The 27762-nt window shown below is 41.5% G+C and overlaps 1 protein-coding gene across 5 annotated transcripts in view; it reads right to left on the reverse strand.

The window, feature by feature from the left end:
• SLC22A16 (solute carrier family 22 member 16) overlaps nucleotides 1-17842 on the reverse strand; it is a 33719-nt gene extending 15877 nt beyond the window's left edge. For all 5 annotated transcript variants that reach the window (XR_014616065.1, XM_084203404.1, XM_084203403.1 and 2 more), the window contains exons 1-2: nucleotides 17740-17842; nucleotides 249-725 (exon numbers count right to left, since the gene is read on the reverse strand). Coding sequence is in view for 4 of the 5 variants with exons in the window: in XM_084203404.1 (XP_084059530.1) it covers nucleotides 249-725; nucleotides 17740-17789 (527 nt within the window). In the remaining variant the exon portion in view is untranslated. The remainder of the gene's footprint in view (nucleotides 1-248; nucleotides 726-17739) is intronic.
• Nucleotides 17843-27762: the final 9920 nt, after the last annotated feature.

Genomic DNA, 27762 nt, shown 5'->3' on the forward strand with positions numbered 1-27762 from the left:
CTAGAACAATGGATGAGAAAGTATGAAAAAGTTTTAAAAGTAAATTACTTGAGAATACATTTTAAAATTAGGACTTATTATAGGAAAAAGAAACCAAGTTAAACAGATCTGTGAATAAAGCAATATCCAAACCTCCTGATGTTGCATATGTAGTTATGAATATACAATGAATAGAAACAACAAAAACAGTAGATACACATGAAGTTACTATAGTCTGAAGCTACAATTTTCAGAGGATGGCACTTTACCTGTCAGCAATGTCACCAAAAATCACTGCTCCAATCAAGACTCCAAGCATGAACGTAGGCTGGATTAATTTTGCAAGCCATTCTCGGTCACAGACCAGATCCCACTGTGTAACAACAGTGCTCTTCCACTTTGTATCATCATAGAGAAATCCATCAGAACAAGGAAATACAGATTTGTTGCCTTTGTATTCGTATGCCAGATCCAAACTGGCTTCTCGTTTGGACCTGCTGCACTGATCAAGTTCCCAAATTTCTCCATTTTCCAGCTGGACTACAATGTAGTTTTCTGTTGACGTCCATAGTGTCCAGATGTCCTCTATACTTGATGCAGAGGAGTTGTGGAAAAGAACACTACTCACATTTCCAGGGAACCCACATACAAAGTTAGGAGTAACAGCCATGAACACAGATGCTAAGTAATGGATACCACATGACATAGCTTGAAAGACAGATGCAAAATAAACACATGCTTGAAATCTGTAAAGGGAAAGAAAACATTTTACTGAGGAAAAGCCCTCTACACATGAAAAAAATATTCAGCATAATTGTTTGGGTAGATCAGTAAATGGAGATACCATTAACGTGTCTAGTGTTTTGTTGTGTGGTGCTGCTTCAATGTTAGCTAAGCTCTGCGAGAGACCAAAGATGAGAAAAAGATCCCCAATTTTGAATCTATTGCTAAGAAATGAGTGCTGCTCTTAGTCATGTGTTCAGTCATAAGAGAAGACAATTTAAAATGAAACAGTTCTGACCTTAAGCGCTTAGTGTGAAGCAGCCTTCCACTCTCCAATTCTCTGCAGCACATCCCCTTAAAATAAGGCCTTAGATTACTTGAATAGGTAGAAAAAACAAAATGTTGCAACTTCAGGTTCTTAGGGATAGAGATGTGTGCATCAAATAAAACAGACCAAACACATTACGACCCTCATTCCACCTAATCGTATCTCTATAGCTGAATTCCATCTATTTTCCATCTCTCTTTATTGCAGCCAAAAGACAAAGGGAGAATACATGTAGACACACGTAGAAGATAGAATCTGAACAATGTGAAATGTTTTGTAGCAAAACAGCTCTGAACTGGGTTGGGTTTTGGCTCAGAGTGTGCAGTTATCCATTAAAGATTGTATCATAAAGCAAACCTAGTAAAAGAATGTTTTATGCCTAGCCTGAATTTGGGCATTTTAACAGCTTTTAAAGCTTGCTTGAGATGCAAGTAAATCTTAGTAAAAAAATTGCACGTGTTCAGAATTTCAAAAGACTTGCATTGAACTCTAGTGTCACTGTATGCAAATTCTAGACCGTTTCTGATAATTTAAGCATAAGGAGTCTTTTTCTCAATTAAATGTTTAATTTATGCATCTAATTAATACAACATCTGTTCAGAAAAAATAAAAAAGCTTTTGTTTTCCTCCCTTTTTTATTTCCTGAAGGCCAATGAATTGCAATAATTTGAAGAAGTGTTCAGTGAGCTTCTATACATACATTCTTACTGCAGGACACAGCAGGCCTCGGCAGCATGAAACAAAAAGCAGAATTTTTTTTTTACATGATCAGAGGCTATCTCTGCTGAAGTTATAGGAAATAATGTCTAAAACCAAATGCCTTGAAATGTCTTTTGGGAAAAGTCAGAGCAATTCCAATCCCTGTAAAAAATGCAGACTCTAGATACTCCTTCTCCAAAATGTATCTGATCTAGCCATGAATTCCTATAATATGAATCTCAACAGTACATGCCCTAGGACTTTTAAATCTATCATCAAAATTTCTGAACAATTTTGATACTATCTATAAGCAAAGTATTGAAGCAGAATTTACTGGCTACATTGTCTTAATACCCAATTAACCTTTCCAGTAAAGCATACCTCCATTCACCATCCTCATTCTCCTCTGCCTTTTATCTTGATTCTTATTTCTTTCCTTGGTGAATGTACACCCAGTGGCCTATCCTGTCCTTCCAATGGCATTTGACATTGCTGTTGTTCTGCTGCAGTGCTTTTTATCCCCCTTTCTCTTAACTAACAGCTCTATTGACTTTTCTACAGCACTCTGAGGAGTGAGTTGAATTTCTAAAGCCACCGTGGCAGCTCAAAATCTGGCTCCACTTCCCTCTGGAGGATACTGCAAGGCAATCCTCACACAGGTGCTGTGCTGCTCCTTCCCCAACAAAACCGAAAGATATGGTCAGGAGAAACTGAACATAACCACAGCGACCCTTCAAGTCTATCAATTCTCTCTGGAGAACAGCTTCTTGGGGATTAAGTAGCTAGCCATAGATCAAAGCAAGGCTGAAACAGCTCTGAAAGGTGTTTGAGCTATCTTGGGAAAAAAGCATAAAAAAAGCAAAGGTTATTTTGAAATGTAACCCTTGGGACCCTATTCATGCAGACAAACATGGTCAATGATGTTTTTTAGTTCCTCTTCTCCAGTTTCATTTTAAACTGTTCCCATCAAAAGACACAGAGCACAACCAAATTCAACAACCTGGGCTACTGTTGCAGTATGCAGAACGCTAGAAAGAGATAATAGTAAATTAAACCCTTAGAAGCTGTGACTTACATCTTCTACTAGCTAGTAAAAAGTGGCATACATGGAATCAGGGTTCCCAGTATTTGCAATATCTGTCATTATGCATTAGAAAATTGCAGTGTCAAATAATCCACTTGGTATTTCTGAGAGAGAGGGAGAATGAAATAATTTCAAACTCTCATACACACCTCTTGAATTTCCTAATCAGTTCTTGCAATACAAGAAATATTAGGATCATCATTTATCTTCATCTCAGTAAGAGTGAGTAGGAAAAATATATTTATGCCTTTTTTTGTCAGAGAGGCTTAAGGGAGATGACAACTTTTAAGGATAGAGTCTGAGAAGATGGCATGAAACAATCCACTACACAAATTTTTACAAATTCAAAGCCCCACAGTATCACCAGGGCTATGAGCAGGTCTAGTTAATCTCTGCTCTCACTACTCACTTGAGAGTTTTATCTTATCTCTTCCTGAACATTTCTTGTGATCATACTTCAATTACCATTTTGACAGACTGCTCCACTGTCAAATCTTTCTGTGGAAAAGTTTCTCATTAAATCTAATATCTGTGTCCCCTTTTCAAATATAAGACTATTATTAGCTTATAAAACACCCTGGTACAATCTTGAATAAAACTTCCTTTTCTTTTATCGCTTCATTGTACAGAATTCTCAGTTCTCCTCCTCCCGTTACTGCCGACAACCATACAAACTACAGTCTGTACCCTTTCCTCTTTTTTGTGTCCTTTCTTTCTTTCCACCTCTCTAAAAAGCAATAAAGGACTCATTTTAAAGAAATACCTGTCATACAATATTTCACCCATCTTTCAAGGGTTTAACTTACAATTAGATATAGCTTATTCTTGTAAAAACATCCTTCCATTTCCAATGTTATGAAAATCTTATTCAGTTTCAACAAAGGAATCCACTCTGTAGCACCATTATTTTTCTTACCTAATTTGCAGCATTAATGTTAGGCAAACACAAGAAGTCAGAATACCAGATATACGTTAATAGACATAATTTATGCTGAATATGACTTCATTTAAGAATGGAAATTGGGTTTTTACAGCAAAATGACCATGTTGATCAGAATTTTGCAGGTGGGATTGTACTGCAGTTATTAACCTCTACCTGCTCAATAAAAGAGCCAAGGAGCAGGCAGGGGGAGCTGAGATAGGGAGGAATAAGGCCTGATGTAAAGTTAGAAAAGCATTTGGAAGCACCAGGGTCTGAAGGCACTCTGCACCACACTAACATGCTGCTTCCCTGCCTGCAAAAACTATTTACTGCTCTCTCCAGTAAAATTCCACTCTGGGCTGGCTAAGCCTGTCTCTGTATATACTCTGTACGTGCATATGTTTGTACATACAAAACACAGAAAAGCTATCCTGAAAGTCCTGTTTTGCTGTGAAGGAAACCCACTGGTGTTCTAACAGCATTCCCACCGGTCCTAGACTGAAAAGATCAACCTTACAGGCTTCTGCCAATCTCCTGTGGGTAGGAAGAGCTTTTCTTCCAGAAAGACCAGTGGTGTAAATTTCAGGAAATTCCTTAACCTGTATAGTTCCCAAAGAGGAATGAATCCAACCATTAGGGACAACATAGGGAAAGAATGAAAAGTCTGTAGGGAGATCAATATGTAGGGATGCAGGAAAATAAGCATGTAGGGACGGGAGGAGATGGGAGAGTACTACAGGTTCATGGAATTTTGCCTTCCAGAACAGCTGGGGACTGAAAAGGGACAAGGGCACACGTCCAGCCTCAGTGCAGACAGAGGAACAGAGACTGGGGTGGCAGAGAGTGCTGAGCGAGGAGGAGCACAGAGCTGCTGCCTCTCTGTTGCCACCTGGGATGCCTCCCTTGGAACCCCTGGGTCCATGAGCTGTGCTGTGGCCATGTGGGTGCCCTGTCCCGTGTCAGAGCCCTGGCACAGGTCCTGGCCCGTGCTCATGCCATGGGCCAGCAGCCCCCGGCCTTTGCGGGAGCCGGAGCAGCTCCCGGGACGCTGTGCGGGGCCAGGAGGTCACAGCACAACAGGCACAGGTCATGCACTTCTCTGAGGCACAGGGTAAAGTCTAGGCTGTCCTTGCTCCCCACTGAAAATTATTAACTTTTCCCCCAATTCTTAATTTAAGAACACCAAATCGATAAGAAAGTCCTTTATTACTGAGCTTAAACCTCTCTGCTGCAGACAAATATATACTATAATCCCTTTATTAACCACACCAAACTCAATGGTTAAAGTCAATTTTCCCTGAGTAAAGAAATGCTGTTGTTCATGAATCGAAATGGTAAGAAAATACCATTGCAGGAGCAAAAAACACTATTGAAATTAACCAAAAGAAAGCAAATTCTGTCATTTATTTTCCAGGACTGATCTCAAAAAGGGCAGATTTTGCCAACAGGATTTTAGATACCAGTCATCTTCACATACACACAACAGATTATAGAACATCTATTGTTGCAAATAGTCTAGCCTATTTTACAGATATGTTTTCCTTTTTAAAACCCCACTTTTTGCCATTTTCAAAAAAGTTCTGTGAACACGATGACTGTCCTAAAAGGTATGATAATTTCTCTCAGTGTTTTTCCATCTCTTCAGTGACTTGCCATGGGAGATAATTATTTGGCAAGTATGTTTTGTCACTCTTGCCAGGAGTGTCAAATATAGAAATCAAGAAGACTTTATAGGCTACTGCTCCAGTATAGAGATGCTTAATGAATGCCAGAAGTCAAATGAGCCTAAAATTGTCTTCACAAAAGCAAGACACAACATGAAAACGTTCCAGTTCCTCTTAAAATATTTGTGATATTTCTCCACAGTCTTTTTTTTTTTTTCACTTGGCAGCTTATAGTAAAAAAAGATTTTTGCATTTTCTATTTCCTCTGCACAAGTTCAAAGATCAGTAAGAAAAGCAACTGGTAATATCATGTCAGTACCTGAATAGGAGAAATGCTGTTCCATAAAGACAATGAACTAGATCTCAGACCGCTGTTGCCCTGGCTGTAGTCTCATGGCACAACATCTCTGTGGCATTGTCACTGCAAGATATTTTCTCCCTTCTCTTTTGCCACTATTTATTCCCCCGTTAAGACACAGTGCACTCTAGCCTCAGCAGTGGTGGTATTTCTTTTGTGGACCATCTGTGAACTTTGTCTGGCAAACTGATCTGACTTGAATAAAAAAGTCAAAATAGATATTCAATTTTCAAAAATGAAACACAAAACCAATAAGCTAGACTAGTAGTTCAGTCTAATTTATATTACATCCATGCAAATTGTCCATACCAATCTATTTGGAAAGTTGTCCATCTCTCAACACAAAAAGTACTTCAAGTGCACACTGTCACATATATGTTAGAGAATAAATCCCCAGCCTCAGAGCACTTTTAGCATTGTCAGTTATTGCAGTGTATAGCAGGGACAAGACTTGCTGTTGGACACTAATTTTATGTTAAATAAAATATGATTCTGATTTCTTTGCCTGTCCATCAAAAAGAGAAGAGGGGAAATTACCAGATACTCATCAAAATCTAATATAAACATTTTAAATCATTTTGGTGTAGAATAGACTCACAAATCTGTTCTGAGATTAGCAAAATATTTGTACTATTCCACAGGCTTTACAAGACCTATTTTTACTGCTTGTCTTGTCAACAACCTCACTTGTAAGTTGCTTAAGTCAGAAAACACAGGAATTTTTGTTGTGCAGTGTACACTCAACAGGATGGATTCAGTGGAAAGAAATTTCCAGATATTTACTATTTCTGAAAGAATTTGTGTTCAGTAACCACTTAAACCTCTGTATTCCATCCTGGGTTTATTGGGTTTTGGTTTGGTTTTTTTTTTCATGTGAGAAAAGCCCTTCAGCATTCTTTCCACTCTAAACCAAAAAGTGATGATGAGCTTCCACATTTATCTTTTGAGAGGAAAGGAAATGAATGTGACTCAAGAGTATTTTTGCTATGGTGCAGAAATACAGATTTGGAGGCAGCCTTAAATATACAACATGCACAGCCTTATTTGACTTATGGTGTCAAGAATAAACTTCTTTCCCTCCTAAGGTCAGTTTGAACTATGCTGAGAGTCTCAGCCCCATATGGTTATTGCCAAAATTTGTTTTCAGAGGCAGAAGATGCTGTGTTTGATGTCCAGTTTGAACCTATCAACAGGACAGATGAAACAGGAATGAAGGAAAATGTGGAGATCAGGAAGTCCTCAGGAATTAAATATTATAATCACTGACAACAATGTGTGCATCAATGAATGTGCAGTCACCAAACATCAGACATCAAATCATTCTTACATTTAAAACTGATTATCTCTAGAATTCACTTCCATCCCATTAAACTTATGCACATTTGCCTTTCATTAAGACAAGTTCAGCATTTGCTCACCAGAGTCAAGAAGAAAAATACATTGGCTGCTCACTACTCAGCATTTAGTATGACAGCTCAGATGAAGGAAGTCACATCAGCATGAAAATGAAACAGTGCTACAGAATTAAGGGCCATACTTAAAAACAGATACGTTTTTTGAAACCTAATAGAACAGTTCTACAGTTCTTCCTTTTTGGCTATTTAAATCAGGCACATAAGGTTCCCATCATCACCTGTGACAAAACAATAAATATTGCTGGGTTCCAACAGTTGAGCAGCACAGCTTTCACCGAGGGACAGCTGTGCACAGCCGAGAGGGAGCTGCTGCTAAAGGTGCCCTGGAGTTTCTTGCTGCACCCCTGCCAAGGGCAGAGCCAGGCAGGAAGATGGTGTGATCATGGCTCAGCCACTCCAGCCCAGTGCCCAACCTTCTCATTCAAATGCCAGTGAAACTGGGAAAGACACAGAGGCTCTGGATTTGCACTCAAGCAACCAAGGTACACAGAAACATTCCACTCGACTTTCCTGGGAAAGCAACCTCTGATTAAGGGGGAGCACATCACTGGGAGCAACAGCAATTCCAACACTGGAGTCAGTATTTTTTTATTCTAGCTACCCACTTGCCCTTTCTGCTATACATGGGTTAAGGACATATACCAGGTAATTTAATTAGGAAAGAGCATGACCATGCAGTTTGTAAGTGATTTAGCTTTGTTTTGGAATAATTTGGACTAGTGTTACACACAGCAGAGTGGTTCCACTTGAACAGTAGTAACACTTCAGGCTCTATACTTGGAAGTTTCTATTCCAGGAATGGCATTTCTATAAACATCTACCATTTAGAAAATGAGCATGTACTCTGCATGATGTATCACTAGCATTACTGTCACAGGGAAAACTCAATTCCAGTTTCTCTGGTAACACTGTTTTCTTTTGGTCAGCCTCTGTTTCGTGGACAAATCCAAATAAGGTATTTCATTCCCTTCCACACTGTACCGTTTCCACAAGCTTACATAAGCAAATCATATCACATCATAATCTGTAAAGTCTCTAATAGAATTTCAGTGTTTTACTGAGGTTCCATCTAACTATAGACATAGGCAGTACTTCATATATAGACAGTTACATTTCATTCTTCCTTTCCCATTTAGGAAATAGGATGTTTTCTGCTGGTTACATTGCTGACACAATGGACTAACTTTGCTCAAACTAGGTTATACTTATTTTACCTTTTTTTCTGTCTATAATCCTGAAATAAATCTAACTGGTTGTCATATTAATTACATTCTTACTCCTCTGTTATTCTATTTACATATTTCTTCTGCAAAACCTTGCATTTGTTGCAGCTGACAGTAAAAACACATTAATTGAATATCTACTTCAGAGTGGCGAAAACTGCCTATTCTGAAGCAATAAGCAATCTATTTTTTAAAGATTAATTCACAAAGTAATTAAGGCTTACAGTTCTCATGGTTATATTATGCCTTTTAAGAACTCTTTTTTTGTTGTTGTTTCCTATTTATAGTTCACACCTAGGAAGATCTGGATACAGACAGCTCATTTTCAGCAAAAATTCCACATAAATTTTCTGCATATCCTGCCACACATTGTTAAGAATGCTATCCAAAGTTTAAAATTTCTATATTTGAAATTTAATTCTTTCCTGCCTGGAAAATGATTGTAAAGTTACTCATTCTTACATGTTTTTGAAAGTCTCGTGGAAAAATGTAAACAAGTGAGGAATCTGTGTAATTAATTTAAGAACACTGGACATCACTTTCCTAGGGAATGTTTGTAGCTGTTCCTGTACCTACAAGTATCTTCTGAGTTTTCAGTTAGAAATAATATGGACTATTAGCTCCATGGATCAAAGTATGTTTAAATTATTTCTATAAATACTTGAGAGAAATGTCATGGAATTTTGGGTTGCTCTGTTCTGTAAATCTCCCTTAATATAAGCAGTGATTTTATCCATAGCATTACTTTTGCAGCCTTGAACATGGTTAAGGTAATTTAGTCTATTTCTATGGGCTACATAAAGCAGTTTATACTAGATAATGTGTCATTTTACTCTCCCTGGCTCCATTTACAACTCTTACAACGTTCTTTGTTAATTCTGACATTCACCATAGTGACTTTTCATCAAAAGCAAAACAGAAAAGCTGAAGTAGTACCTTTGCTGTATTAGTTTTTTTTAATATTTCACTTTAAAAATTAATATTACTTAACAAGACATTACATTAAGAGAATTAAGTGTCAGATAACTCTGTCTTCTAAAATTTGGGACAAAGTCAACATTTAAATCAAGGCATCACTTCAGAAAAGGCAACTCAGTGTCAGTCACAGATTCTTTTCTGTTGAAGAGAATACTGCCAGTTGCAATCTTACCTATAGGGAATTCTACCTTTTCAATTCTATATCTCTACACCTTGAAGAAAGAGATTCAATTTAATGCAGAGTCTGGTATGGTCAAATGGTTTTCTTCTGTTAAACAGGATTTAGTTTCTGGAATTAAGTACACCTGTGTTTAGTGGCTATGTACTACATGAGAAATAAAACAGCCTCCACAATGACAGCTCTTCTCCCTCTCTGTAACAGAAGAGCTTGAGTCTTTAACAAAGTCATCTGCAGGCTTTGTTAAAAGCCAGTTAGGACATGGAAGAGGAGTAAAAAGCATGTCCTTTCTTCCTCTCTCTTCCAGAGTCCACATTGATGACCCACTAGTCATTCAGGAGCTCTTGGGAGGGCTCAGGTTTGTAGCCCTGACAGCACATCTTCCCCAAGGCAAGGCATTTTCTAAACCCACAGAAAAGATGCCTATGGGTAGAGAGAGGACTTTTAGCTTCTTTTGCAGGCTCTTGCCTCATCTTCCCTCCAAACTGTTCCTCTTCACTGCAAATGCACAACCCATTCTTTACTTCCACAGTACTGTCAGGTTCTTTTCTTGAGTCTTTCCCTTGTGGTACCTCATCCTAGGGAATGATGTGGAATAATTCTATTTTCTAACTGCACATTAATATTTACAAGCATTTTAGAGGTCCCATTTTCCACAAAGATGAAGAAGCTGAATTCTGCTCAGACCTACCAGGATTCTTCTACATAAATGTACTTTTGTACTAACTGCCCCCTCTATTCAATGGGTGAGACAGAACCAAGGTTGGCCACACTGATCTACAAAGGATGACAGTCCTTCGAGGAGCCTAAAATACAGGTGTAAATAGGATGAGGTTCCAGTTTCTCTGAACCTGGAACTAACATGTATTATCTCTCTCAGAAAGGTGGACCTGTAGCAACTTTATGGTATTCCCAGCTCTGCTGACATACACCAGTTCTAAAGACACAGAAAAAAGATCAAACAACAATTTGTTCTGGAATATGATACCTAAATATAAATTATTTAAATGAAATGGGATATCATCAGTATAATTTTACCATGCTTACAGTTCACTTAGATGCAATAAAATGTATACAGTATGCAATCCATATGCATCTGTATTATTTCTCTAGATCCCTTTTCCACTTGGTGAGGAACCACACACAAACCAGGATTTACCTTGTCCTAAACCACGTAGTGAAAACAAGACAGAGGTCATGCCCTTAACAGTCCAATTCTCCCTCTGGACAAGGTGATTTAACAGGTGTCTGAAGTTTACACTACAGGCTGTAAAGACACTGAGGTGAGCTCTCCAGTGCTTTGATTTGGACAGCTGATTCCTCACACAGCTAGAACAGACTTTTACAGATGTATCAGGTAGGAACTTAGATGCTTCCCTATCTCTTTCACAACTCAGAGAGGAGAATGAAGTCACAATACAGCTGGAAAAGTTCAGGCCATCACAGATATAACACATTTAAATGGCACTGAACTCCATCCAAAGTGTGGTGCTGATTGCTCTTTATAGAGCAGCAAATTATTCCCAGTTCTTTGAAGCACCTTTTCAGCACTTCTTTTCTACTTCTTGCTGCCTTATTGGCCTTATCCATCAATCCTTCAGGGCTTGTCCTGTATTCTTGCCTCAGCACCACTGCTGCAGCTGCATCTCCGATGCAGCTACCTAATGGTAATGCCTCCAGATAACAGGAAGAGGAAACCTAACTTCACCTCTTGATGAAAACATTTTCTTGAGGAAAGGGTTCAGTATATGATCCAATAGATGGTGCTTCTAGATTCCTCAAATCATATTTTCACCACATGTGATTTTCAAAGAACATCTGCTCTGCATCAGCTGATCTGCCAATGTATACCTTAATATGGTACTATATTATTATACATTAGCTAATCTGCTAATGTGTACCTTAATATGGTACATTGGTGGCCAAACTATCATTATTAGGACTTGTAAATCTCTGTCTTCTACAATTTTTCATCACACTTTTCCCAGTCTTGCAATTGTAAAGATATAGCTACCTCAGCTGGTATCTTCTCTGGCTTGCTATTTTTTCCCGTATTTCTGAAAAGTTGAGGATCTCATGTTCTTGTTCAGCTGCTAGAGTTTTGTGCCTCAAGTTATCTTAAATAAAACATCAGCAGTGTATGTGTCTCAGTGCCATCTTTGTTGTGTATAGCAAAATGGTGGCAGCAAAATTGTCACAGAACGTGCTAAAGGCTCCTGGGACCTTCCAAAAATTCCCTAAATTTAAAGATGTTTTCTGCTTGCATGACTTTACTTCCTGCAATAAATTCAAACTTTCCATGAGAAAGGCCTTTAATAAAAATTTCCTCCCACCTTAGATATATCATAGCATTGCTGAAAATCTTTACTATTGTAAGAAAAGTACTGACACAGCTTTTATAGGAATACAATCCCTGTCCTAGGCATTGTATTACAGGGAACACACTGTCCAGTGCCCTCCATATTTCATATTCATTCACACCATAATATTTCAGGATGAAAGAGTTGATCATCAGCTCCTTGACATGTGTGATAACTGCCATATGCTGCCATAACTGTGTCTATGTTGCAGCTTGGTTTAGAAGCCACCCTGGGGTGTTGGCAACATTTCAGAGGTGAATCTCAGCCCATAATTGATTTACCAGCTTTAGATTTCAGTGTTGCTCGCACTGCAGGTTCTAACCTTAGAGAAGAAATGGACAGTACAGGTGCAATTTCATCCCACTTTTTATTTAGTCATCTTTCTATTATGGCAATCTACTTTTTAATCTGCTTCTCTTACTATAATTTACTTTTTCAAGCCAGCAACAGGCAAGCACCTCCAGGGTGAGGATGCCAGCATGTTCAGTGGCAGAACACCTTTGTCTACACAGATCTTGCTTTAGACTGCCCCCAGTATGACCTGGATCCCAGCAAATGCTGTTAGAGCCTCCATGCTGCTGGTACATTGCCACCATTATCCTGGAACACTTGCCAGTATCCAGCTTTGGTTCTGAGTCTTGAGAATATTTCCACTTTTGCCTAGTCAGTCATAGATAATCAGGCCTTTGTTTGGGCTGCTAGAGTTTGCTCTCTGGAAACACATGGGCTGTCTCGGTTCTCCAAAGCTATTACCATGCCTTTCAACCAACAAGGTTCAGCACCATTTGCAAATTATCCCCCCCCACTCCACACACACACAAAAGGGGGGAAAAAAAGAAATGCTCCAGTCCCCCTGTTTCATCCTCTGAACTTCTGAAATGAGCACAGGCTGACTCAGATGTTAGAATATAGCATAGCTGTAAGAATGCTTATCAAACATTTCTGTCAAACAGCACCCCTGACTAGGAGCCAAAGGAGGACTTAGAGATGAGATTCTTCTGTCTGACAGCTGTCCACTGGTACATTTTGAAAACTGAATGACAGATATGGTGCAATAAACTTTTCCACTGTATACCATAGCATATTGGGGAAAAAAGGATTTTTTTAAAAAACAATTTCCAAACCATGGTGCTTTGTTCATTGTCAGCAAACTACTCAAAGGTTTAGCAGAAATTCACACTATATTTTTTAAAAATATTAATTTTGTGTAATTAGTACTAAATGTACTAGTATTTGAGAAAAATCTTGCAATGCTCCACTTTTTAAATTAAAACTAGACTGCTCAAATGATGAATATGAATACAATGGGCTGCTTCTCCATACTAATTTGAAAAAGGGAAACCAATTTCTTTCCATATCTAACAAGCACACATCTCTACTTGAAAAATATATTTTTGCTGGGAAAGAACCTTTCAAGGTATCTGTAAAATATGTGAGTGTGAAAAATCATTGCTTGAAAGTGCTCTTTTTTCTTTGAGATACTTGGGACTCCTTGTTAATTGATACAAACCAAGAATTTCTGGAAGTAAAATGTACACAGCACAATTTGTAGATGTAATCTGATCACAAGAGCTGTGAGCTGTGAAACAAGAGAAAGGATAAGGGCAACAGCATGAAAAGAGGAGCCTGGAAAATTTCCAGGATGTGAAAAGAAGACAGACTGTTTGGTGTAGAGCTTTAGAAGTGAACCAAAGCTCTGCAAAGTAGGGAGAGGAGAAACAGTTGTTAGCACTGGCCACTTAAATATTGCTACCATGGCACTGAGCAGCAGTCAGCAGAAGTCCACTAGAAAGAATTTCTACAAAAGTCAAGCAAGTTTTTTAGCTAAGCAGACTCTCTCATATATTTATAAACACTAGAAAAGTTCCAGGGTAATAAAGAGACATTGAAACTGTTGTTACTTGTATTAATTTCTACTAAATCCCACTTTTGGCTGGAACAGGTGACTGTTCTACCCAAACAGGCAGCCTGTCCTGCTTCCCTCCTCCTCACAATAGAGCCATTGCTAATCTTTGGTTTGCTTGCTTCTAAAGTCCAAACAGCAACAACTCCACTGACAAGGCAAAAGGTTCACAGAAGACAACAGTGCAAAGATGTCAAAACCTGAATAAGTACATAAGTATCTCAGCGGACATAAACAGCAGCAATTTTTAATTTATCAGATAGTCTAGCTGCTAGTAAAATGTATTCTTTATAAAATCAACATTTGAAAATCTAGGTAACATACTCAACTTTGTAAAAGACAGCATATTTCAGAAGAAAAGGCAATCTTTTAAAAGATTCTGAAAATACTTCATTACAAAATCTGGAAACAGTGTCAGTGACACCCAATCTTCCTCTCTCGCCCTGACAATTTTCACCACCTGCTTTTAGCTAAAGTATAAGCCAAGATTTGAAAACTGTTAATCACAAGGAAAACTCTGCATACCCTGTAAGCTGCATCTCAGAGCTACCAGACGTTCCAGCTGGGAAATCAAATCCTTACACTCATCCACACGTACCCTAAGGGGCACCTCCCCGGAGCTCCCTCTGGACAGTCATTCCTGATTAGATCATGTCTCCACTCTGCACACATGGTGCAGATGAGAGCAACAGCATACACAGCCTGCTTCTCACCAGCAACCACACATGAATGTTTTGTGTCCTGCTGGTAGATTAAAGTCACTGAAGTTTTTAAAAGTCCTTTAGTTTACCTGGGAATTAGCCGTGCAGGCAGTGTGAGCCATCTCCTAAGGCTCACCTACCCACTAATGCTACCAACCTTATGGTTGTGTCTCCCCTTTCCCAGCACGGGGCCTGCCAGTGACAGCCGGTGTTTGACTGCACCTGACTTTACCTGATGGGGCCCTGAGAGGGTTTTTGGACTTGGAGGGGGTGGGCAGAGAGGGGCTGAGGCACGGGGTTGAGAGGGAGGGCCCATAGGTGCAGTCTGGCAGGATCTGCTGCAGGGGAGAAGGGTGCAGTTCACTGCAGCTCACTGGGAGCTTTAAGGCTTGGCAACCCTTTAGTGATGAGGTTATCTGAGTCAGGCAAGCACTATTTGTCTGTCACCCAATCTCTGCAATAGTGACCAGTGATCTCATGCTCCACAGACTCAAGAACAATGTTTAAAACAACCTTCTTGAATTTATAGGCCACAGATGCTGCCCAAGCCCAAATTCAAACAGAGGCATAAAGTCTTCCTTTAGTGGCATAGGCTACATGACATTTTTATGGTCATTCATGCATGTCTCAAGACCCTATTAAGAACAATGGCATCACTGAGGCTTGTGAAACAGAGCCCAAACAGAAAGCAAAATATTGTCAGCATCCATGTGAATGTCAATTCTTAATCAATAGGAAAGGTGTATATATAATATTTACATTAATAACTTATGCATTATCTGTATATTAAAAACTTTTATATAGCTATATATTATATATTACATGTATATAAAATGCATGCATATTATCTCTGTGTTTATATATGTATGAACAGCTGCTCATTCTCTACTGCATCTGTCAGATTTTAAGAAAATCAAAACAGTCTCAAAATACTAACAGTCATGCTTGGATTGCTCAGAATCTGACTGTGTCAAATCTATAGAATCTATATATAGTGCATAGCTTATATGGGCCTTATGGGAATTGCTTGAACTGAAGAAATGAACCACTGATTATCTCTCAGTGCCAGGATGCTGCAAACTGAACAGAATTAACTCAATGGTTACAGTCATGAACAACTTTTTCATATGAAATAGGATCATTTATCTAGCACTATCAAGGGATTTAAAAAAGTTTCTACAATACTTTTAAATAGCTCCACCCACCATAAGCTGCTAGTATATCTATTATTATACTGTACCACTAGTGTGGCCTTTGAAATCTCAAACAGCCATAAATCTAACAGTATTATGCAAATTTTGGTAGCCTGCATCTCATCTCAAAGCTCTTAAGCTTAAAGCAGCTCTTATGGAACTGCATCTCACATAACCTAGATATCAGGTTATTGCTGTAGAATTGGTCTCCTTTTAATTGCAAGGAGTAGCCTTGAAAACTTTATCCAAAGTATTGATAAATGTTCTCAAGAAGGAAAACTACTCCAGTATTTAAAAATAACTACTTTCGTGTTATTTCAGTACTTAGTGTGAAGTGCCTGCTTTCCACAAAGAGCACAAAATAGAAAAACAACAGCAGCAGCAAAATCAACTGATTTCTCTCCTAGTTCACACAGAACAAGGCATTTTTGTTGCTGATCCAGAACTGATAACAAATGAGATTTGTTCAGATACACATGGCTGCAAGTCACAACCTAGTCAAATATCTAATTTAAGCACAGGTACCACTTAAGCAAGAAAATGTCTTTCCATCCTAACCGTCTGAAGAGACTATTGATACCCACCACTACTGCTTGCACATATTAACAGACTCTCCTGCTGCAGTTTGGGCACTTCAACCATTACAAGGAGCCCCCAGGCTTTGTCCAAAATGCTGATCCTGCCTGGCCCTGGGAGAAGACCAGCACTGTGGGTTAGGCTGGCTCCCTGGTCACCAGTTAGAAAGCACAGCACTGAAACTCAACAGCTTGAACTCGTAGCCAAATTGTGACACCCGGGTCTGTTCCAGCCATCTGCTCCGAGCAGCGTGTGCCTGCAAAGCCACGATGATCAGCACATCACGGACGTGCAGGAGAGAGCTCACTGCGAGGATGTGCACTCATTAGCCTTAATATTCATATCCTCTAAAACTTAATTTCCTTGCCTAACATTTCTTCTCTGTTACCTGCTATGAGCAGTCTCAGATACCAGCCTTGCATCCAGAGCTACAGAAGCATAAACAGACACACATGCCATGTCTGTGTATCCATCCAACAAACCCGGGCCTCTGTACACACAGACACACCCCACAGCCACCAGGCACATCAAAGGAAACTCACCACCAGGCACGCATCATTTACCATACAGGTAAACCCTTGCTGATAAGGATATATGCACATATTCCTATTGCCTGTAACACAGACAACAAACCCAGCCTCAATAAAAAAAACATCATCTACTGCACTCAACATCTCTGTGCCCCTAAGCAGAAACAGCCTGAGTGTCACACAGTGCTCCCCTGCCTAATGCTTGTGCTCTTCTGTCACCCCTGAAGTGCGCAGGCTGGGGCTGTGTGTGTGCTCTGTGTGTGTGTGTGCTCTGTGCTGTGTCTGTGTGTGTGTGCTCTGTGTGTGTGTGTGTGTGTGCTCTGTGTGTGTGTGTGCTCTGTGCTGTGTCTCTGTGTGTGTGCTCTGTGTGTGTGTGTGTGCTCTGTGTGTGTGTGTGTGCTCTGTGTGTGTGTGCTCTGTGTGTGTGTGCTCTGTGTGTGCTCACACGTGCAAGAAACCTGCCAGTTTTAAGTGTCTCAGAGTGCACGGCCCTGACTGGTGGCTGCACACACGTGGTGCCGGCAGCTCTCCGAGGCCATGTGGGATCGCTGCGGTGCGAGCACGGCGCACACAGGGATGTGCTGCACGGCGTGAGCGGGCACACGCGTGGAGCGCTGCGTCTGGGTGGGAAAGTGCACGGGGGGTGTGGAGTGCTGCAGATAGAAGCAGCAGCGCCTGTCAGTTCCGCGTGAGTTCGCACAGCGCGGTGCCGTGTGTCATTTTCTGCGTGCGTGTGACAGTCCCCGCGCGCGTGTCGCTGTGTCGGAGTGAGCGCCCCGCGGGCTGCGCGATGCCGGGAGCACAGGGACACACGCGGTGCTGTGTGCCCCTGGGGCAGCTGTGACACCCGGCCGGCGCGGGCAGCATCGGTCCCCGCACGGGGCTGTGCGGTGTGACTGCCGCGTGCGCGGGGCATCCCCAGTACCTGCCGAAATGTCCCAGCGAGTCGAAGAGCCGCTCGGAGCTGAGAGCCATGGCGGGGCGGCTGCAAGCCGGGAGCCTCGGCGTCGCTGTCCCGGCGGTGCGGGGAAGAGGCACTGTCCCGTCCCGTCCCGTCCCGTCCGTCCCCACCCCGCCCCCGGCGCCGGGCCCCGCCCGCCGCGGGGAGAATGGGCGGGCGGGAATGGCGGGCGGGAATAACGGGCGCGCCCAACGGCCGCCGCTGCCCGCGGGAGCGGGAGCCGGCAGCGGGAGCCGGGAGCCCCGAGCCCCGAGCCCCGAGCCGGCAGCGGGAGCCGGGAGCCGAGAGCCGGCAGCGGGAGCCGGGAGCCCCGAGCCCCGAGCCGGCAGCGGGAGCCCCGAGCCGGCAGCGGGAGCCGGGAGCTGCCTTGGCGGCGGCCCTGCGCGCCCCGGGCGGGCTCCGGGCCAGTCACAGCCCCCGTGTCGCCACTGCGGAGCTTTGGCTCCCCAGTGAGCGGTTCAACCTCCCGTACTTACCGAGCGCCTCAGCCCGCTCCTGTTTTTAACGCAGAATGAAATTAAAGGAGGCTGTTATGTGCTTACATCCTCCTGCTACAATCCAATTATCCAATATATTTAGGCTGCAGTGTATTTCACATGGACGTTTTGAATTAAAGGAGGATAAAACTTTTTTTTCCCCCACTGGACAGTATCTGAATCATTTTTAGTAGCCTTACAATCTGCATTGCTGCTTGAATACATCACCTTCCTCCCCTGCCCCCAAAGTTTTAGCATACAATGTAAAATAGAATTATCATTTAATGAAAGTAAAATTTATAACATATCCCATATCTGCTTGACTGTCATTAGTTCTCAAATTTGTAATGAAGCCTCAATTACATTTGGACTTTCTTTTCTGCCTTGCCCGTAGTAGGCCAAGATAATCACTTTGAATTTGTTTGAGGATTAGCAAAGTGAGTTGCAACAGAAGACCTTTGTAATTAGCTTAGCAGAGGGTTTTGTAGGAACAGATACCCTTTAGTAGCCCAATCACTCTGGGCTCTGATAATCAGGCAAAATACAGGAAAAAAAAATCTCAAAAGGGTTGCAGGTGCAGCTCTCCTATTCAAGGCTTTTTCTTTCCTAGAGGACTTCATTTCCCTTCTCAGATAGACAAGTTGCAAGTTTTCCCTGCTCAGAGAAAGGCAGTGGACCAGATGCCCTCCAAAGTCCCCTTCCAACCTAAGTTGTTTTATGACTCTGTGATGAAAGACACATTTTCCAGCCGATTGCATGATTTCTTTCTGGGCTGCTCTATTGAAAAACACAGAAGACCAAAACCAAATCAAAACAAGTCGGAAAAAAACCCCCAAGTAAATTCAACTCTATTACTTGTGTACTTCATTTTTTAGGAAGCACAGGAATAGCTGAGAGGTAAATCCCTGTTAAATCTCTGGAAGTCAACCTTCTGTCTTCAAACCCTGACCCTTCTGCTATCACCCTGAGTCTCTGCTGCTTCGCAGGGAAATGTGCCTTTAAGAGGCTCTGGCACCAAGCAAGTACCACAACTGTTCTTCTGCACAGAGCAGATGTTGGGGCTTCAGGGTGACAATCTGTTCCAATAGACCTGGAGAAAGCAGATGTTTGTCAGGCTCCTTGGCTCCGAGTGACTCCTGACCCACCAGCAAAATGAGCAAACAGTAAGTTACACAACCAGGAACCTGAATAATGAGTTCAGCAGAGGATTGCTCCTTGCAGCTGGTGAGTTTGAGACCACTCACCTCATCTACCAGCTCTGAAGGCTTTGCTGCTTCTGACAAAGCTCCCCATATGTCTCTGTGCATCTGCAAAGGACATTTTTAACACTGAACACTGAATCTAGACTTTGTTGCAGTTCCTTTCTTAGGATGGGTAAGCCAGAAAGTCCAAGAATAGATCTGTTTTCTTTCAGTATGAATTTTTGAATTGCTTCTGTTTTACCTTAAAAATACCAGCATTAAATTTAATCATCCTGGGGTTTTGGGGGTTCTTTGGGGTTTTTTTGGTTTGGTTTTTTTTTTCCCTGCAGAATGTTTTTCAGGTTTAAAATGGTATGTGCTTGAGTGCAGCACAGGTACTTTAACAAGAGTTTCTTTCTTCAAAGAGCCACACTAGCCAAATAACTATTTGCATAAACAAACACCACTGAATAGTAAACATTCTGATTCAATATTGCATTGCTGGTCATGCGCCTGGTTTTAGTGTCTTGCTTCCTACAAGGAAATTCATCAGTTTTCAGTAGCCTAATGGTAGGTAGGGAATATCTAATTTGGGTATAAAAGTCAAGCACGAGAGAAAACCTAATCCCTTTCAGCACCATTTTTAAGCCCAAAAAGATCCATAAATATTTTTTTATCTTTGCAACCAGTTGTAGGCATTCTTGTACACATTTCTGTGCTTGTCTTTTTGATAATATCATGACTTTACTGCCCATAGCAAAGGAAAAAAATTTGCATGCACTCCTATTAAATTTAATATCAAACTCCCACATGCCTGCATGTCTGAGGGTTATTAATGTCATGTCTTAAATGTCTGCTCTCTTAAACTTGTGGTGGTCAGAGATTTGCCTTGTTTCTTTCAAGCCTGTGAAGATAAACAACATGGTTCAAGCTTGCCTTTTCTCCTATCCTGTTATGCCAATCCTACATGAAGTAGTAATTGTGCATTTAGTCCCCATCATTCCTGACTGAGATGTTTTTCACCAGGCACTTGGAAACAGTCATAGCACTGTTCTCACACAATACATGGACCTCTTCCCAAAGGATTGTGCTCCATGACAAACTCTTGTGCAACAGAAAAAACAGGAAACATCAAAGAAGGCATGATAGAGTTCTGTAATTAAAGTGTGCCTAGGTGAAGCCATCCGCATCTAAACTCTGCTTACTGAAGAATTTAGGGATTTTATTAGGGATTTATTCAGAAGAAACTGAAGCAAGGTTGTGATCCCTTTCCTATAATGTCTTCAGGTGGGAGCATCAAGGGTGTTCACAACAGACAAACACTCTTCAGGGTGTTCCAGAAGTTTAAAATGTCGGTCTTTTAATCCTGCAAGGGGAGCGTGCAATGGTTCATCACAAGAAAATTTGAGTTAACCTCATTTCTGGCACTCACAAGCAGGATGTTGTTCAACAGGGACATTTGATACTGCACAGTCCTTGAGGAAGGAGTGAACTTTACAATGTGTAACAGGAGATGAGACAGCTTACAAAATAATCTCCTTCAGTCTGACATTCCCACTAGGAAAACTCCAGCTCTGGTAAGGGCTGTTCATGGTCTCCCCTTTTTTAGGTCAAGTAAGAGTGTCACCAATACATGAGAGGTGTTAGAGGAACGTGCCCGTGCTGTGGTTCTAACACACCCACGTGTGTACACAGAGTTTCACGTGGCAGCTGAACCCAAAACACCAAAGTGGTGTGGATGGCAGATAACTGGCAGTGTTGCCAACACTGTTCCATGGACACAGATAATGACTTCTTAAACAAAGCCAATTCCTGACCCATCTGTTTCCCCACTTCCATTGGCAAGGTTTGTAGACCAGAGATGAGGAGCACTGCAGGAACTGCAAGAAACAAGAAACACAGTTGATCTACCCATTGCCTACTCTCCCCCAGGCTTTCAGGTAGTCTCATCCATGAGTGCTCTCTTGACATCTGCTTTTATCACACTAGTGAAAAAAAAACCCTTACTGAAATCAACCACAACACATCTTGAATGCAACCCCTCACTTCCTGTTTTGAAGTTAGAAATTTCTGTTCCCTTGCAGGAAAAAACCTGCAGGACCCATGGCAAATGTATTTATCAATGAAAACACAGCTTCTGGAGAGTAAGCTCAAAATAAGCTTTACTTGCATAAATGTGTGTCAGCCATTGAATTGCTGGTGTTGAAAAACACTTGCAGGAATCTTGTCTTTACGAAATGTTAGGCAGTGGTGCAGAAGTTATTTTTATCTGCTAGAAAGTAAACAAAGGCTCTATAAGCCATTTACTTTGGCAGTTTGGAAGTCTTGCAATGACACTGAAGTTGCTTGTTCATCATTTTACATTTAACAGACTTACAAACATGGTCAGCAGTGTAGCAAGCAGGCTGATAAAGCAGATTAGCACAGGTACCCAGCTAAGCAAAAACTTTTGAGATTCTTCTGAGCTACAAGGAAGGAAATCTGCAATTCCCTGATTTCTCAGGAGTCCAAGCACTGTCTCATCAGTCTGGAAGAACCAGAGCTGTAGCAAGGTTGATGGGAGAGTGGTTTGTTGGCAGCTGCTGCAAATATGCTCAATATACCTTGTTTTCCTCCCTGCTGCTGCTCAAAGCAGGCCAGGCAGGCACGAGGCAGTGGCAGCAGCCCAAAGTCATTTACTATGGCTTTGGCTATATTTTTTCTTCCACTGTGTCCTGGACAAAACTCTGGAATAATCATGAGAGGGTCCCCTGGAGAACTCACTCAGGATTTGTATTCAGTGCAATAGAGGCCCAGAGAGGATTTTGAAAGCTGAGAGTGTTTCATAGCTGTACTGTGGACACCCACAAGAATACATCCAACCATGATCCTTCAGTGTGGGCCACTTCAGCTTCACATTTTCAAGATCTCTCCCTCCAGACTGTGCTTTTGTATTTAGTTATTGCAGCCATACAGATGTTGCATGTATATGAACAGAATGTTTCATCATGGAAACTTTCTTTACTGGTCCAATATGAATAAATACCCCCCTTGAATAATCCTAAAATCATACAGAAATTCGGAAAAGCAAGTTGAATGTTCAGGGAAACAATGAAATCTTTACAGGTTTTTACTCCATTTCAAGTCTCTGGGGTAACAGAAGCCTGTTAGTCTATAGAGGAAGATGGCAATGAGAATTTATCTGAATATTGTTTCAGTTTTGGACTACATCTACAGGATATATACATGGAGTTTGCCTTTTAGGGAAAGTAGAACTCCATGATAACTTCACAACAGAGCTCTTCAGAAATGTGGTATAAAAGACAGAGAAATCTAATAAGCATCATAAAAATACATTTAAGCAAAAGTTTAAAGAGAAATTCTGAAGAGGCTGCTGTAATTAAACAAAACAAAGCACTCTCAAAATCCCATCTGTGATATTTATTTAATTATTAGGAAAGAGGGCAGATCTAGATTAGATATTAGGAAGAAGTTCTTCCCTGTGAGGGTGGTGAGGCACTGGAACAGACTGCCCAGAGAAGCTGTGGATGTCCCATCCCTGGCAGTGTCCAAGGACAGGTTGGATGGGGCTCTGAGCACCCTGGTCTAGTGGAAGGTCTAGAGGAAGTGCTGTCCAGAGCAGGGGGATTGGAACTGGATGATCTTTAAGCTTCCTTCCAACCCAAACCATTCTATGATTCCATCATTATTCCCTTAGCAGTTTTCCTCCCCTCCTGCATTACCAGGGATCCCACACTGGCCGGGGCACAGCCCCAGAAGCACACCAGCACACACAGGCTCAGTGGCAAATCCTCTCCCAGTTCTGTCTGCTCTAAGGTTTGCACCACAACTTCCTGGACACTGATGTGACCAGTACAGTGACAGTGTGGCCTTGTGAGCTCCCCTAGAGAGCTCCTAGAACAGCAGCATTGACTGCAACAGCAGTGTTAGCAGGGTTACCAAATTATTCTTTGCCAGTCTGTATTTAGGTGGGGAACCAAGAAAGTCTCTGTAGAATATGTATAATTTAGAATATCCTGCATTTTATACTGGTTTGATCTTTAGTACCTTTCTTACCAAAATATATAGGTAAGAAAATGTTTCAAAGAAGGTGAAGGGAACTCACGGTTCAATTTTGTTATCTTGTTAGAAGGAAAACAAAGAAGTGACTAGAATTTATGCTGCATTAGAACCCAAATAAGGAAAAAGTACAATAAACAAATGGCTCTATACACTAGCAGAAACAGAGATAGTATAAACTAGGAGCTGAAGGTTTAAGCCAGATTCATTAAACAAGAAAACAAGATCCATGGCCATAGCAGATATTGTAAATAATTACTGAAACCATCAACCAAAGGAACTGATGGATTCTCCGCCCCTTGAAATTTTCTAAACACCATCAAATAAGATGTTTTTCTCTTCATCTGTTTGCTATATAGAGATATACAAAAACATTTATCAAATGAGTTATATAATGAACTGAGTTGAAGGTCTGTATCTTTCATTATGCAAGTGATCAGACATGCAAGAAGTGCCTTCTAACTTAAAAATATATTCAGTGAGAAAACTGATGAGGTGAAATTTTTGTAGCAGCTGATTAGTAAAACCAGGCTGGCAACTACTGAATTCCTTTCACTGCTTCCATGCCGATGTTTGGAGCTCTTTTTGAAAACTGGACTTTCTTTGGGACCTCAAAGAAAAGCATTGTGGCTCCTTAACAGTGCTTAACAGGGCAGAAAAAAACAGCAGCACATCATGTTAGCTTAAGCTCTTTAGCATGATTAACCAAGGACACAGATCTGACAGAGTTAGATGAAGTGACTGAGGATGATGCCAGTACCAGGTGTCTGCTCCATACCCTCTGCTTGATGCCTCAGCAAATATATGGTCTGTGAAACAGCCTGGATGAGGTTCAGATTTCATATTATTGGCCCTCTCTGTGTTGGCAGAAACATGGGCTGGACCTGAGTGCCAGCAGTATCTTAAACCCCTGCATTTGGACTGTCAGATCCTGTCTGTTGGTGGTCTCAGCTAGGAGGAAGTGGCAGCAGAGATTTCAGAGCAGGGAGGACGCCAAGAACAAGCACCTCAGGGATCTGGAACACATACTGTGTGTACTGTACACTGCAAAATAACACCCTGGCTAATAAAGCAGACCATGTGTCAACAGGAGCTTCTCGTTTGCTAATGCAATATGACTTTAACGTATGGTAAAGAGCAATGAAGAGTAACTGAAATTTTTGAAATTCTTAGTGCAAGAAAAGTACCAAAGCCAAGAGACATATTTTGCGTGTGTCTCGCAAAAATCAGATGGAGGCTATATGTGGATATGCAGCCAGATGATGTCAGATACTCTCACCAAAAACTCTAGTTTGAAGTCAAAAATTTTAGACAGCTTTGTCAACAGATTCAAAAACTATTGTCACACACAATTATAGAAGCACAATTATTCTGCATACCATTTAGGGCTACAAAATGCCATGGGTGAGTTTGTATTCACTGGGCTGCTTGCACTTAGGCTATGAAGAGTCAAAGAAAAAGGAGGCTGACTTTCCAAAGACACATGCAAGCATCCCTCACTCAGAAAACCCAATCTCAGGCTGATGTTGGCTACATAAACACTTTAAAGATTTGAATATTGCTGCCAAGCTGAGCCAAATGAAATCCACAAACGGCTTGAAAGCAAATCCAAACTCTAATTTTACAACCTTGTCGAAGCACAGCCTCCTAGAAAACCTTGTGTTTCTTAAGAGGTACGGAGAAGCCACTCGCATGAAGCAATACTCCAGCTGGGTTTTTCCATGCAAAAGCAGAAGAAGGGAAACAGAAGCAGGTGAAGATAATGCCAAAGCCAGGCAACACAGATGGATAACGCTGCAGCAAGGACCTTCCAGAAGAACCCTACCAAGACATGGTCTTGTCTGTCCTTGAAGGCACACCACCACCCCTAGACAACAGAGGCAAGAAAAATCACATAGTTTATAAATTTGAGCAAAGTTCACTGGCAATTTCGGCTGTTATGCACTTAACTGTAACTGATTTCCTGTACAAAGCAATTCATATCTGGGGAGAGAATCCCACAACAGATGTCATTTCACACTGTAGCACACACACCCTGCTCCAAAAAACCTTTGCATTTCCTGTGCCTCCCCTCACTTAAAGGAGCTATCAACAACCACTGCTAGCTTAACCTGATACCAGCTGAAGCTGGCATGTGTCACTGTTCCAGATTTGCAGGGTCAGTGTTCTTTAGACAAATATGAAAGTACAAATGAACTTTGGTGACGAGCTAGAGAAGCCAATATCCTACCCAAGGCATTTCAGCTGCTTTGCTTTCACTTTGATACACTCAGCTCTTCAATCTCACAGTGAAAATGATCTGGACTACACCAATTTTTTTTCCAGTTACTTTAGTCCCAGTTGACCCAGTTTATTCCTTTACTGGATTTCTGATGCCTGCTATATGCTGTAAGACCACAGTGAGGCAGGTATGCTCAGCAAGTTCCTGCCAAGCCTTTGGGATTAACAGTTTGTTTAGTATTCCTCCTACACCCTGTCATGCTGGCCTGTGTGAGATTTCAAGCAGAAAGCAGTGATTATTCAGGAGGCTGCTCCTGTTCCTTTTGAATTTGTTTGACTGCCTCGAGAGGGACTGAACCAAGACTGCATAGGCTCGAGGACTTCCAGTCCTCTCAAGACAATTATTTTAAGGTACAAAATCTTGTTTCTGTTCAAAACAAACCACACAGGGTACACTGTGATGTGATAGTAATGACCTTTGGAAAACTCAGCTGAGTTTTCCAAAGGGCATTATAAAAATGCACTTGATTTTAATACCAGATCAAACCACTCGGTGTTTTGACTGCTCAAAACTCATCAACTCAGGAAACTAAAGGAGTGATTTTGTGTGCTTACTATACATCACCTGCTTCTCTAAGAGTCCCCAATATACAAACAAAAATCATCTGAGGACAGCTACTCCTGACAAAAACTTGGCTAGATGGAAAAATTGGGTCCACCATCCTACAACACTACTTCAATTCAGATGGAAGAAACAGGCAAAGAGTTATGAAATGAAAGAAGTAAAATAGTGAGGCTCTGCATTTTATTCCACTTGTTTGAGAAACATCAAGCCATGATTGATTTGAAGCATACATGAAGAAGATAGAGGGGACTAAAAAAGAAAGGAAAATTTGTGGCTTTGGATGTGTTAACAAAATGCTTGTTCCAGCAAGCTGGATCTCTTCCTTGGTAAAGAAAAATGAACTGAGGTTTTTTTTTCATTAGAATTTGCCAATTCAGTGATGTTGAAATATCTTGTGGAAAGGCTACGACTTTGGCAAAGTTTCAGAGGAGCCCACACTTGTCCTAAGCAGTCGCTCAGCACCATTCCCTGGCTGCCCGACCAGGACTCATCTACTAGCAACACAAGTTGCTCTACTTTCACCTTCTCAGGGCCCACAGGCCCACAATTTCCAGGATGTGGGACTTGCTGCTCTCTCCAGTGCCAAGGCTGCAAGTCCCTTCCACAGAAAATCTGACGTTATTGGAGTTTTGCAGCTGGGTGGAACAGGACCAAAATATCCAAATGCCTTGTGACAGTGTCAGAGGAGGCTCCCAGCACAAACTCCGAACTCAGCAGTTGTTCCACTGGCAACAGGCACAGGAGTGAGCAACAGGCATTGCTTGTGCAGGATGTGGGCTGTGATTGCTGTGACACCTTGCAAATGCCAAGAGTGGTAGATTGAAGAGAGGGGAACAGCAGTGGTGGATGGACAGAGAGGCTCACCCTGAACAGTGTTTCCTTGAAACCTGGAGGTGTTTCTCTCAGCTTTATTGCGGCCTTTTGCAAATGGGGAGGGGAGATGATGGTGCTTAAAGAGAATTTATAATGTCCTCAGCAAGAAAAAGCATAAAACAACTAAAGATAGGGTGGCTCTTAATCCCCTCTTCTCTCTGACTGCCTTTTAGCTGGCAATCAGAAGCAAAGTCAAGATTCAGTGGAGCGTGGTGGTATCTATCCAAGAAGTCCCCATGATCTGCCTGCTGGGTGCTCCTGGTAGCAGGAATTCCTTTAAGGAATATTCAACACAACAGGTCCAAGTGGCTTGGGAAGAAGAGACATATCTCCTGTGCACCTTTACTGGCAGGAGACACAAAGGTGTGCGCAGACTGTTTCTATCCCACTGTCTCAGCAGAGGCTGTGTCCATGCTCAACCCTGGATGCTGGCAGCTGCAGCAACACAAAACTCAGCCCCGGCTTCAAATCCCATCCAGAAAGCAGGGAATGAATGACCATGTAGGGAATAAAGCCCTGTACATCGTGCTGTAGCTCCCAGGGTGATTGCCAC

Source organism: Fringilla coelebs (genome assembly GCF_963513975.1).
Source record: "Fringilla coelebs genome assembly, chromosome: 3".
Lineage (NCBI taxonomy): Eukaryota > Metazoa > Chordata > Aves > Passeriformes > Fringillidae > Fringilla > Fringilla coelebs.